General features: G+C 40.5%; 1 protein-coding gene across 1 annotated transcript in view; it reads left to right on the forward strand.

Annotated features, from left to right (window-relative positions):
- Window positions 1-11,894, forward strand: part of LOC124776207 (UDP-glucosyltransferase 2-like) — an 86,945-nt gene extending 75,051 nt beyond the window's left edge. Inside the window, exon 7 of the mRNA XM_047251053.1 lies at window positions 10,114-11,894. Coding sequence (XP_047107009.1) covers window positions 10,114-10,384 — 271 coding nt within the window. The 3' untranslated portion in view covers window positions 10,385-11,894. The remainder of the gene's footprint in view (window positions 1-10,113) is intronic.
- Window positions 11,895-14,351: the final 2,457 nt, after the last annotated feature.

Consider the following 14,351-nt stretch of genomic DNA (forward strand, 5'->3'; position numbering starts at 1 on the left):
GAAAGGCAAATCCACCTTGACGAAAATCCTACTCCTGGCATTAAGTCGTCGTTCTCTCCTCTTCCTAAAGACTAAGGCGAACACTGTCACGGCGAATGCTGCGTAGATGAATGCGTCCTCCATGTCTAAAATGCTGAGAAATGTAAACATAGATAACCGTTTGCTTGTCCTAGGATGACATAAAACGAACACTTTAGTCCATAATTCTCCATAACGTGATTTCATTGTAGTTGCACAAGATAACAAAAACTCCTTAATAAATACAAAGCTAGATCGAAATTTAAATACGAGTAAATAGCAGCTTTACAGAAATATCAAATTCGACACTCAACAAAGTAACCTATATAACCAACCCTGTGGTTCCGAATGTATACTCTTGAGGAGCTGGTACGTACTGACACGTTAGGTGTGTGTCGTGTAATAGGGCTAACGAAACAGTTGGCAGTTAGTTACACACTTGTACGCGCTGATACGCTGGTGCAGACTTGTATAAGATAGGCGTGTCGTGTGATACAGGCTTTAGCGCTCCAAGCCCAGCGACGAAAAGTGCTGAGGGGCGAAAAGGGGAGGGAGCAGGAAGGCTACGAACGGACGCCGGTAGAGCAAGGCACACGGCTTGAGCAACGCCAAGCGCTTTGCTAGCGAGACCATTTGAAGACGTGAAATAAAAGTCCCAAAATCGTGAATTTGAGGAAAAAGAGTTTTAAGTATACAAGACAATTAATGGCTATCATGGCAGTATCAACGTGTTTTATTTGAAAGTTAAGCACAGCATGGATCCTGTTTCCAAACGAAATTACAAACTTTGTGCTGTAATAGTATGAAAAACTTACTGAAAGAGGGAATGCGATAAAAGGCTGTAAGTGCTGTAGTTCAATACCCAGGAAAAAGATAGTAAAAGTTAATTCTTCTTACATAAAATTGTATTTGGTCATTATTTGTCGCGTACTGCATCATTTCAAATTTGTTGAATTTGCAATTTCTTGACGTCGTGTACTCGTGCTTGTTTTCTCAAAGTAGTGATATCTTCCCCGGCCTTCTGATCCTAACTACATGAGTCTTATGTTTATCCAACGATAGCCACTGTACTCTGGATATGTTTAGATTTGCTGTTTTTGTATTACAATACGGAACTTTCTTGAAATCTAAGAAGGCAGATGCATTTATGTTACTGACGATGCCGGCCGGAGTGGCCGGCGGTTCTAGGCGCTGCAGTCTGGAACCGAGCGACCGCTACGGTCGCAGGTTCGAATCCTGCCTCGGGCATGGATGTGTGTGATGTCCTTAGGTTTAATTAGTTCTAAGTTCTGGCGACTGATGACCTCAGAAGTTATGTCGCATAGTGCTCAGAGCCATTTTTTTGTTACTGACGATGAATGGCTTTCTTTTCCTTGACTGATGTATCATGTCCTTCACATCTTCTGGAGCAGCGCATTTGGCAAATGAAGAATAAACATAGTACCCAGTTATGGTCAGTGATGAGACCTGCCTCCTGTGCTGGACGAGCTACTGCAGGAATACATTTATTACTTGAATGTATGTATTCATTCCCTCCACTTTCCAGCTTTTTCCTTTAATTTGTCATTTCTTTCCACTCAGACTCTTATACACATCTGCTGTCTCCGTCATTTTATCCAACACTAAAGAAGAAGCACGCGGAATGTAGAGTCTTTCAAATGTTAACAGCAGTGCTCGTTGAACCCCGTATCATCTGTTGATTGCATTTGGTACTACATTTTTATTCATGGCAGTTTGAGGCTTAGAATGTAGACCACATTTCACCCAAGACCTCAAAATTCCCTATTATGGTACTTAGCCTTTTTTATTTCAAGTCTTCAGTTGTGTTAAATTAGATTGCGTTCTGCATTAAGAATACTGCGGCGTCTACTTGCTTGTCGAAAAAACAAAAAAGTGGAGACGCAACTACATTCAGTGCCTAATTTTTAGTGTCTTTTTAAAGTAACCCAAAGGGTTTAATTTGCCATCGCATTATTATGAACTGAAAAAAAAGGCCACTCACTGGAACGGCATTACAGCACTGCCCACAAAGACGACATGGTGATCTCGTCTTCTGGCTGACGAGAGTACATGGTGGCTGAACTGAAAGCGGCCATTAGGAAAAAACTAAAATAGTAACAGAATCTCTTATGATGGACGTCACCAAATATTTGAATTTGTTATCTTAATGTAGATGGAGATTTATTTGGTAATAGAATTGGTGGACACGATTGATATTATCAAACAAAACTTAATCCTACAGAAAAATTACCTTCAAGTTCATGATATCGAATATTTCGAAGAATTCAAGCCTGTCATTTGTGGACTAAACATGCCTGCCTACGTTTCAGTAACTGAAACATTTCATCATGGGTTCTCCAAAGAGATTGCAAAACTTTGGAAGACTGAAGACTGATTTCGCTTTATTTGTCGGACCATTCTCGCTCTTGGCTGCTGATTTTCCTAATTATTTAAAACTTGAGTTGATAGGAATTTACAAAACTTTTATAAAATGCTACTCCAAGAGTAATATCGTCCACTGCACAGGCAAACCATTAAAGTTCAACCAATGTTTGGATGATGTAGGTGTGCAAATTTCTTTTTCTGCTATGAAATTGACTGAGTTCCACCAACATTCAGGTTTATCAAATTTTAATTTGTATAACCCCATGTGTTTGTCTGTATCACGAACCATGATTATAGGTATATTACACATTCAAAAATCGGAATTATAAATATCACAGCCTAGTGTTAAATGCCTGTATGTAAAACTTTCTGTATATCTGTTCACTTTATTAACACTAATGTATCTAATGAACGGTGGGTTCCATGTGGTTCTCAAGTCGTGCAGCAACCGTAAACCATAAAATTACCAAATATGCAGCAACCAGTCGCAAAATCATGGTTTATTTATTCACTTTTTCAAATCGATTTCAACTGATTAACATTAATTTTAACTAATGTTTCTCTTCGTAGCTGTTGTTCAGCAACTGCAGTGTCAATTCATTTCACAAAAATAAAAATCGGTTGTCACCAACAGCAGACGACTGATTTTTATTTTCATAAAAAGGCTTTCTAACGGGCTTATCTACTTAAGTAATAATGTTAATGCTTTAATAGAAAATTAAAAAGTTGAAAATACGCACTAGTCGTAAAATCCTGCTGTATAAAAGTATACTAAAATACTGTCCTCTTAGAAGTAGTCGCATGTGTTGCAAACACCTTTTCCTAAGTTTCCCGCTTGTGCAGCCTTCTGCATATAGCCGTCTCAATCATACACCTGCTCTGAGCAACATAGTGTTGGGGGAAACCGGAGCGCTGAGCAGACTCAGCTGCACTCGGGGAATGCGAGCGCGCTCCAGGTGGGCAAATCGTGGTCAGACCTCCTGAAGAGTTTCACATGCTTCGGCTATCAAAAGGATTTCGCGAAGCCTGCAATAGCTCCTGTAGCAAAATATTATCGCTGGACCATCTCCAAAACCGAAAGAAATTTGGTAATTTGTTGGAGCTGTAAGTGGCACAAAAGTAATTTCCAAAGGTTTGTAATAGCTTTACAAATGAAGCCCTGTTCACCTTGTCCAGACCCGTATTGACCGTCTGCAACAGTAACGTACGTTAATGCTTTTGTTTCAACCTTGGGACAGGGTACCAGTATTTCCGCCTAATGGCAAGTTATGACACTAAGACTGCTGACAACGCAACTCTGCAGTGCACAGCCTGAACACCATTCTTATGAAGTTGGGAACTCATACAGTAAATAGTTCTCCGTTTACAATGGCTCAAGCAGCAAAAGTTTAATTATAACCACTCTGTACCTCCTGCAGATGACACGAGTTTTATAACTGACTGAAGACAAAGTAAAAGAAGAAATCTTTAACTATCTTTTTCAGAAAAATACTGAATGGTTTTCTGCAACTACTATCTTCTAATTTCCCAAAAACACAGTATTTTCAGTTTTGTACAGTAGATAGAAGCACTCTGAAAATTAATATAGCATGTGAATGGAAGTAAGGAGATTAGAATTCTCGATATTTATAAGTGCACATGTTCATGATAATGAAGTGTGAATCAGACTGAAGTAGACAGCAAACCTATCTTTAAAATTTGTAGAATTCAAAAGAGTCGTTGAGTATAACATATTCCTTATTTTATGATCATTATCAGACACGTCTGTCTTCCTAAATAAATAAACAAAACATAAAACTTTAGATAGTGCAAACACGTAAAAACATATCAAAACTATGTTGTTGTTGTTGTGGTCTTCAGTCCTGAGACTGGTTTGATGCAGCTCTCCATGCTACTCTATCCTATGCAAGCTTCTTCATCTCCCAGTACCTACTGCAACCTACATCCTTCTGAATCTGCTTAATGTATTGATCTCTTGGTCTCCCTCTACGATTTTTACCCTCCACGCTGCCTTCCAATGCTAAATTTGTGATCCCTTGATGCCTCAAAACATGTCCTACCAACCGATCCCTTCTTCTAGTCAAGTTGTGCCACTAACTTCTCTTCTCCCCAATCCTATTCAATACCTCCTCATTAGTTACGTGATCCACCCACTTTATCTTCAGCATTCTTCTGTAGCACCACATTTCGAAAGCTTTCTATTCTCTTCTTGTCCAAACTGGTTATCGTCCATGTTTCACTTCCATACATGGCTACGCTCCATACAAATACTTTCAGAAACGACTTCCTGACACTTAAATCTATACTCGATGTTAACAAATTTCTCTTCTTCAGAAACGATTTCCTTGCCATTGCCAGTCTACATTTTATATCCTCTCTACTTCGACCATCATCAGTTATTTTACTCCCTGAATAGCAAAACTCCTTTACTACTTTAAGTGTCTCATTTCCTAATCTAATCCCCTCAGCATCACCCGATTTAATTTGACTACATTCCATTATCCTCGTTTTGCTTTTGTTGATGTTCATCTTATATCCTCCTTTCAAGACACTGTCCATTCCGTTCAACTGCTCTTCCAAGTCCTTTGCTGTCTCTGACAGAATTACAATGTCATCGGCGAACCTCAAAGTTTTTACTTCTTCTCCATGAATTTTAATACCTACTCCGAATTTTTCTTTTGTTTCCTTTACTGCTTGCTCAATATACAGATTGAATAACATCGGGGAGAGGCTACAACCCTGTCTCACTACTTTCCCAACCACTGCTTCCCTTTCATGCCCCTCGACTCTTATAACTGCCATCTGGTTTCTGTACAAATTGCAAATAGCCTTTCGCTCCCTGTATTTTACCCCTGCCACCTTCAGAATTTGAAAGAGAGTATTCCAGTTAACGTTGTCAAAAGCTTTCTCTAAGTCTACAAATGCTAGAAACGTAGGTTTGCCTTCTTCTAGTTTTTCCATTCGTCTGTAAAGAATTCGTGTTAGTATTTTGCAGCTGTGACTTATTAAACTGATAGTTCGGTAATTTTCACATCTGTCAACACCTGTTTTCTTTGGGATTGGAATTATTATATTCTTTTTGAAGTCTGAGGGTATTTAACCTGTCTCATACATCTTGCTCACCAGATGGTAGAGTTTTGTCATGACTGGCTCTCCCAAGGCCATCAGTAGTTCTAATGGAATGTTGTCTACTCCCGGGGCCTTGTTTCGACTCAGGTCTTTCAGTGCTCTGTCAAACTCTTCACGCAGTATCGTATCTCCCATTTCATCTTCATCTACATCCTCTTCCATTTCCATAATATTGTCCTCAAGTACATCGCCCTTGTATAAACCCTCTATATACTCCTTCCACCTTTCTGCCTTCCCTTCTTTGCTTAGAACTGGGTTGCCATCTGAGCTCCTGATATTCATACAAGTGGTTCTCTTCTCTCCAAAGGTCTCTTTAATTTTCCTGTGGGCTGTATCTATCTTACCCCTAGTGAGACAAGCCTCTACATCCTTACATTTGTCCTCTAGCCATCCCTGCTTAGCCATTTTGCACTTCCTGTCGATCTCATTTTTGAGACGTTTGTATTCCTTTTTGCCTGCTTCATTTACTGCATTTTTATAATTTCTCCTTTCATCAATTAAATTCAATATTTCTTCTGTTAGCCAAGGATTTATATTAGCCCTCGTCTTTTTACCTACTTGATCCTCTGCTGCCTTCACTACTTCATCCCTCAGAGCTACCCATTCTTCTTCTACTGTATTTTTTTCCCCCATTCCTGTCAATTGTTCCCTTATGCTCTCCCTGAAACTCTCTACAACCTCTGGTTCTTTCAATTTATCCAGGTCTCATCTCCTTAAATTCCCGCCTTTTTGCAGTTTCTTCAGTTTCAATCTGCAGTTCATAACCAACAGATTGTGGTCAGAGTCCACATCTGCCCCTGGAAATGTCTTACAATTTAAAACCTGGTTCCTAAATCTCTGTCTTACCATTATATAATCTATCTGATACCTTTTAGTATCTCCAGGATTCTTCCAGGTATACAACCTTCTTTCATGATTCTTGAACCAAGTGTTAGCTATGATTAAGTTATGCTCTGTGCAAAATTCTACAAGGCGGCTTCCTCTTTCATTTCTTCCCCCCAATCCATATTCACCTACTATGTTTCCTTCTCTCCCTTTTCCTACTGACGAACTGCAGTCACCCATGACTATTAAATTTTCGTCTCCCTTCACTACCTGAATAATTTCTTTTATCTCGTCATACATTTCATCAATTTCTTCATCATCTGCAGAGCTAGTTGGCATATAAACTTGTACTACTGTAGTAGGCATGGGCTTCGTGTCTATCTTGGCCACAATAATGCGTTCACTATGCTGTTTGTAGTAGCTAACCCGCACTCCTATTTTTTTATTCATTATTAAACCAACTCCTGCATTACCCCTATTTGATTTTGTATTTATAACCCTGTAATCACCTGACCAAAAGTCTTGTTCCTTCTGCCACCGAACTTCACTAATTCCCACTATATCTAACTTTAACCTATCCATTTCCCTTTTTAAATTTTCTAACCTACCTGCCCGATTAAGGGATTTGACATTCCACGCTCCGATCCGTAGAATGCCAGTTTTCTTTCTCCTGATAACGACGTCCTCTTGAGTAGTCCCCGCCCGGAGATCCGAATGGGGGACTATTTTACCTCCAGAATATTTTACCCAAGAGGACGCAATCATCATTTAATCATACAGTAAAGCTGCATGTCGTCGGGAAAAATTACGGCTGTAGTTTCCCCTTGCTTTCAGCCGTTCGCAGTGCCAGCACAGCAAGGCCGTTTTGGTTAATGTTACAAGGCCAGATCAGTCAATCATCCAGACTGTTGCCCCTGCAACTACTGAAAAGGCTGCTGACCCTCTTCAGGAACCACATGTTTGTCTGGCCTCTCAACAGATACCCCTCCGTTGTGGTTGCACCTACGGTACGGCCATCTGTATCGCTGAGGCACGCAAGCCTCCCCACCAACGGCAAGGTCCATGGTTCATGGGGGGAGGATCAAAACTATGACAAACACAAATAACCTTTGGTGCAGGATACCATCAACCTGTAATACATCTAAGTATAAAACTACATATACACGCCGCAATGTACCATATGGTAGGTGGTGGAGGATACTTTGTACCAATATTAGCCGTTTTCTTTCCTGTTCCACCCATAAACAGAGCGAGGAAAAAACGATTGTCTATATGCCTCTGTAAAAGCCATTACTTTTCTTATCTTATCTTCGTGATCCTTAGGCGAAACGTACGTTGGTGGCAGTAAAACCGTTCCACAGTCAGCTCAAATGCCGGTTCTCTTAATTTTTTCAGTAGTGTCCGTCAAAGCCACATTTGCCTTCCCTCCAAGGATTCCCACCTGAGTTCCCGAAGGATTTCTCAACAGGCTCAGTAGACTGACAGTGAACCTATACAACAGGTCATATGGATTTATCGTAGTTTTATTATTCTATATCATATCGTTAATATTGTCCAACTCATGTGTGAGACATATAATTTTCTAACCAACCACATAACATTTGACAAGGCACTTTGTCCTTCAAAGATCGCTGAAGACTAAAATATACTGTTTCCTATGAAGGTCATTTGTGTTTCGAGAATATGACTGAGCTATATGGGACGATGGTTGATGTGCAGTACTCGGTCCAGGTCTAAGAGAACATAGAAATTGTTTCTTGATGAGGTCATGGTCGATTCCGTTCACATTTTCAAATTACTGCAACATCAACAAAATGTTGAAGTCTAATATTCCATCCTCCCTTCATTTTTTAGCATAACATCACTACCCTTGTCTAAATTCTAACTATACATCCCTTCTTCACTTCCTCAAGTTTATGTGGCGACAAAATACGAGGGTAATCCCGAAAGTAAGGTCTCCTATTTTTTTATAAGTAGATAGACCTGTTTCTTTCTACAGTGGTTTACATCAATTTACGTCTTGAACATGTAGCTAGTTTTCGACATAATCACCACTTCTGTCGATGCATTTTTGTAGACGCTGTGGCAGTTTTTGTATGCCTATATCATACCAGCTCGCCGCCATGCTGTTCAGAAAGTTATGAACCCCTTCTTTCACCTCGTCGTCGGAGCCGAATCGCCCGGACCACAATTAAAGCTGACAGGTACTGTGAGACTCTGAAAAAACCCAAACGGGCAATTCAGAACCGGAGATGAGGAATGTTGAGTAAGGGCGTACACATTCTCCATGACAACGCTGTCCTGTAACAGTTTCAGTGGCACATAATCCCCAATCTACCCTATAGCCCTGACTTGGTTCCCAGTGACCACCTGTTCCATAGGTTAAAAGAACATTTGGCCGGAAAGCGATTCAGCTCCGACGACGAGGTGAAAGAAGAGGTTCATAACTTTCTGAACAGCATGGCGGCGACCTGGTATGACATGGACATACAAAAACTGCCACAGCGTCTACAAAAATGCATCGACAGAAATGGTGATCATGTCGAAAAATAGCTAAATGTTCAAGTTGTAAACTGATGTAAGCCATTGTAGAAATAGTTCTTCCGGGTTATATGGCCGTGGTCCACGGAATTCTTCTATTTCTAACGTTTCGTCCAATACTACGTTGGACATCTTCAGAGGTATGACTGGTCCTGCTGAGTCATGCCGACTGACGAGTCGGGCGTCGGTGAGCGGCCTAAATACCGAGGAAAGTGGGCGTGATCTAGCTTGCACATAGTAGCAGAGAGAAAACTACTCAAAGATAAAATGTAACTATCGATAATAGTCCGTCATAGATAAAAATCACTTATCGATTCTGTAACGCCACTGTCCATATCTCGCTTAATTTCAAGGCCTCTTCTTTTCTATTAAAATTATCTTCATGTTTATAAATTTCAATAGCCTCCCTATACAGAAATTTATGAACATGAAGATAATTTTAATAGAAAAGAAGAGGCCTTGAAATTAAGCGAGATATGGACAGTGGCGTTACAGAATCGATAAGTGATTTTTATCTATGACGGACTATTATCGATAGTTACATTTTATCTTTGAGTAGTTTTCTCTCTGCTACTATGTGCAAGCTAGATCACGCCCACTTTCCTCGGTATTTAGGCCGCTCACCGACGCCCGACTCGTCAGTCGGCAGGACTCAGCAGGACCAGCCATACCTCTGAGGATGTCCGACGAGGTATTGGACGAAACGTTAGGAATAGAAGAATTCCATGGACCACGGCCATATAACCCGGAAGAATTATCAACAACAGTACCGTCTGGTCGTGAAAGCCTTCATTGAATGATTGTAGAAATAAACAGGTCTATGTACTTATAAAAAAGTAGAAGATCTTGCTTTTGGCATTACCTTCATATTTACTTTCCACATCCCACAAACTGGTCCTTATCACTTAGAGTCATAGCTGTTTACTCTGAAAAATAAGTTTAGTAATTCCTTGCAGCGCTACGGTCGCAGGTTCGAATCCTGCCTCGGGCATGGATGTTTGTGATGTCCTTAGGTTAGTTAGGTTTAACTAGTTCTAAGTTCTAGGGGACTAATGACCTCAGCAGTTGAGTCCCATAGTGCTCAGAGCCATTTGAACCATTTTGAACCAATTCCTTGCAGACCATGTTGATCAGTTCCAACCAATTCTTGAACATTCAGAGCTAAGAGGTACTGTAGGAAGAGAGAAATGCTGATAATATTGTTTTGCTCCGCAGGTATAGAGAGAACATGAGAACTTTCTCGTCGATATTCCGTGAGCACCAAGCGGACTCTGTGGAGCGCGCCGTGTGGTGGGTGGAGTACGTGATACGTCACAAGGGGGCCCCGCACATGCGCAGTGCTGCCCTCGACCTGTACTGGTGGCAGCTGCTACTGCTCGACGTCATGGCCTTCCTACTGCTGGCAGCGGCTGCGGTTGCTGGTGCCATGTTTTGTCTCGCGCGACGACTGTTCATCATAGCAAGGCCGAAGGAGAAGAAACATTAACGCTCCATTTGTGGGTACACCTTGTGGAGGCCAAACTTTCCACGTTCAGCTGCCTTTAGGAACTGGGAAGTACGGTTATAACGACGTTGTTATATGTGTGCTCGCTTTTGAAATCATTTCTCAGTATGAAGAATCGCGCTCTGATTTGGTAGGCCCTCTGATCTGGCAGCTGGTCTGCATAAGAGTGCGTCTGTCTTATGGAACAAGTGACGTTGTGATAACATATTGTTGTGACGCAGTCTGGTGATAACCGCCTCATATTGTGTAACACTCATTAGTGAACATTCCATTAATAAGGTCATGATTCATCGAGAAAAAGTTCCAATAGTTATTGTAATAACGATATATGGAGCTAATATTTCCTATAGTTGTGATGTAGTACCAATGTAAACAAGTCCACCATTAACAGCGGCGTAGAGGTTGTGAACAAGTCATACTCAGTGTAACATCTGACACTTTCTGGTATCATACAGAGTTACAATATCCCATAACAATGGGGCGTTATTGTGGGAAGAAGGTGAAAGACAAATGAAAATTGTACTAAACACTTTGTTGATGACGCAATTAAAACAGAACTATCAGTAAAGGAATGGAAATAAGCAGTATATTTTACAATAGAGATATTACTGGATTTTACTTAATCACTTTGAGGAAACTGCGGAAAATGGTGCTGTTTTTACTTTATTATAAATACTCGTATTAACTTGTAAATATTGTATTTAGTTTCCATTTCTCTGGAATACGAGGATAGTACCTTAAGCCACTGCACTCTCTTGAGCGATATCAACCCATCGAGCTCATGATATTGTGACAGATTTCTACCATAAAAGAGCTGTCATACGTTGCAACAATAATGAATTCAAATTCCAATATCACAAGGGCTGAACGCCAAAGTGTTTTCTTAAACAAGAACATGGCTGGTATCCTTATGCTTCCTTATTCAATTTGACGCTGTGCTTTATCTGTGATGTTTCTGTTGTCGACACGACGTATAATTGTTTCCTTATTTTGTTTTATACAGTTTGTATGTCCACTTTATATTTACAGCAATCCATTACAACAGGGTAATGCTTAATGGCCGACATCTGATGGTAAAAAAATGAAGGAGAAGGAGAAGAAGAAGAAGAGAAAAGGAATAACAGGGTGATAAAGAAGTTTAAACATAGAACAAACAAAGAAATTAGATCAATTTGATAGTTAAATCCAATATTTCGCCCACTAAAGAGCTTTCTTCTTTTCTTTTATTCCCTCTTCTATGGGGTCCACTTGCTCAGGATTTCTTAAATTTTTATTTTATTACCAAACTTTGTTTCTAGATGCTCTTCCTGACTCCACAGTCCTCAAGGCGAGCAAATAGACGGAAATCGTGTAAGCCGTCTGTGATTCGCGTAAATTTTGTTCTTTGTATTGATGTGATGTAATTATATTTTGTTGGAGACTTACTGAGTCTCAACTTTGTCTTAGACAAGGATACAAGCTGAACTAACGAATTAAAATATTTTTTACCATATTTTAACTGTTTTTTTTAATCTAAGCTGGAATTTGTGGAAACCACTTAGAAACCATATTCAGGATGGTTGATGTACCAGTACACGCTCGTTAATCTGCCACATAGATTAAATCTGGGCCTGGCTCGCCTGCCTGGGTCGCAAGGTAGCGCGTTGTACGTTATGCTATATGAGCCAGTCTAAAATAGCTTTGCACTGGTAGGTATAAATAAATTAACCATTGTACAGCATCTGTAGATTTTTCTATTGGCTAGAAAGTTTTATGTGTATTGAGATTCATTATATCCACAAAGTACAATCAAAGTTATCAAGTGTTCTGTACCTCTATCTCCTGAATATTTTCTGGATACTGTTGGACAGGTAATTGTAAAAAATAAATAAATAAATAAAGGATTAATACAGTGGGAGGTATGACAAGCAATATTCACTACTGGCCATTAAAATTGTTACACCAAGAAGAAATGCAGATGATAAACGGGTATTCATTGGACAAATATATTATACTAGAACTGACATGTGATTACATTTTCACGCAATTTGGGTGCATAGATCCTGCGAAATCAGTACCTAGAACAATCACCTCTGGCCGTAATAACGGCCTTGATACTCCTGGGCATTGAGTCAAACAGAGCTTGGATGGCGTGTACAGGTACAGTTGCCCATGCAGCTTCAACACGATACCACAGTTCATCAAGAGTGTTGACTGGCGTATTGTGAAGAGCCAGTTGCTCGGCCACCATTGACCAGACGTTTCCAATTGGTGAGAGATCTGGAGAATGTGCTGACCAGGACAGTAGTCGAACATTTTCTGTATCCAGAAAGGCCCGTACAGGACCTGCAACATGCGGTCGTGCATTATCCTGGTGAAATGTAGGGTTTCGCAGATATCGAATGAAGGGTAGAGCAACGGTTCGTAACACATCTTAAATGTAACGTCCACTGTTCAAAGTGCCGTCAATGTGAACAAGAAGTGACCGAGACGTGTATCCAATGGTACCACATACCATCACACTGGGTGATACGCCAGTATGGTGATGACGAATACACGCTTCCAATGTGCGTTCACCACGATGTCGCCAAACACGGATGCGACCATCATGATGCTGTTAACAGAACCTGGATTCATCCTCAAAAATGACGTTTTGCCATTTGTGCACCCAGGTTCGTCGTTGAGTACACCATCGCAGGCGCTTCTGTCTGTGATGAAGCGTCAAGGGTAACCGCAGCCATGGTCTCCGAGCTGATGGTCCTTGCTGCTACAAACGTCGTCGAACTGTTCGTGTAGATGGTTGTTGTCTTGCTAATGTCCCCATGTGTTGACTCAGGGATCGTGACGTGGCTGCACGATCCGTTACAGCCATGCGGATAAGATGCCTGTCATCTCAACTGCTAGTGATACGAGGCCGTTGGGATCCAGCACGGCGTTCCGTATTACCCTCCTGAACTCACCGATTCCATATTCTGCTAACAGTCATTGGATCTCGACCAACGCGAGGAGCAATGTCGCGATACGATAAACGGCAATCGCGATATGCTACAATCCGACCTTTATCAAAGTCGGAAACGTGATGGTACGCATTTCTCCACCTTACACGAGGCGTCACAACAACGTTTCACGAGGCAACGCCAGTCAACTGCTGTTTGTGTATGAGAAATCGGTTGGAAACTTACCTCATGTCAACACGTTGTAGGTGTCGCCACAGGCGCCAACCATGTGTGAATGCTCTGAAAAGCTAATCATTTGTACATCACAGCATCTTCTTCCAGTCGGTTAAATTTCGCGTCTGTAGCAAGTCATCTTAGTGGTGTAGCAATTTTAATGGCCAGTAGCGTAATAGAAAAATTCTTACCTTAATTAAAAGGCAGTCAAAGTGAATAACAGCTGCACTATTTCACATACACACATGACGAAGTGCAAATGACGAAACACAAATACAACACTGGTAAATTTAGAAACCTTTGAGATATGCTGAATGGGATGATGCTCGACATGTGATAGTAACAAAATGAAGAAGAAGAAGAAGAAGAAGAAGAAGAAGAAGAAGAGAAAAGGAATAACGAGGTGATACATAAAGACGAAGATACATTAAGAAGAATAAGAAGAATAAGAAAAGAAAAGGAATAACGAGGTGATACATAATTTAAACGTAGAACATACAAAGAAATTAGATCCATTAGATCCATTTGAGTATTAAATCCAATATTTCTCACTCCTTTCCCTAGCTATTATTCCCTCTTCTATGGGGTCCACTTTCTTGAGGGTACTTAAATAAAAGAGGAGCACTGGAGGGAACAAGGCACTTGTAGGGAAGGCAGCTGAGTGATAAGTGCACCTTGAAAAATAGAATTTTTTTGATGTCAGAACAGTATACTGACGGTAGTGTAAATGTCAGAATTAACATACAACATAATCTGGAGGATAAAAATATAAAACGGAAAAAAATTGAGGAGTTATCCAC

This window comes from Schistocerca piceifrons, chromosome 2, assembly GCF_021461385.2.
Source record: "Schistocerca piceifrons isolate TAMUIC-IGC-003096 chromosome 2, iqSchPice1.1, whole genome shotgun sequence".
Taxonomy (NCBI): Eukaryota; Metazoa; Arthropoda; class Insecta; order Orthoptera; family Acrididae; genus Schistocerca; species Schistocerca piceifrons.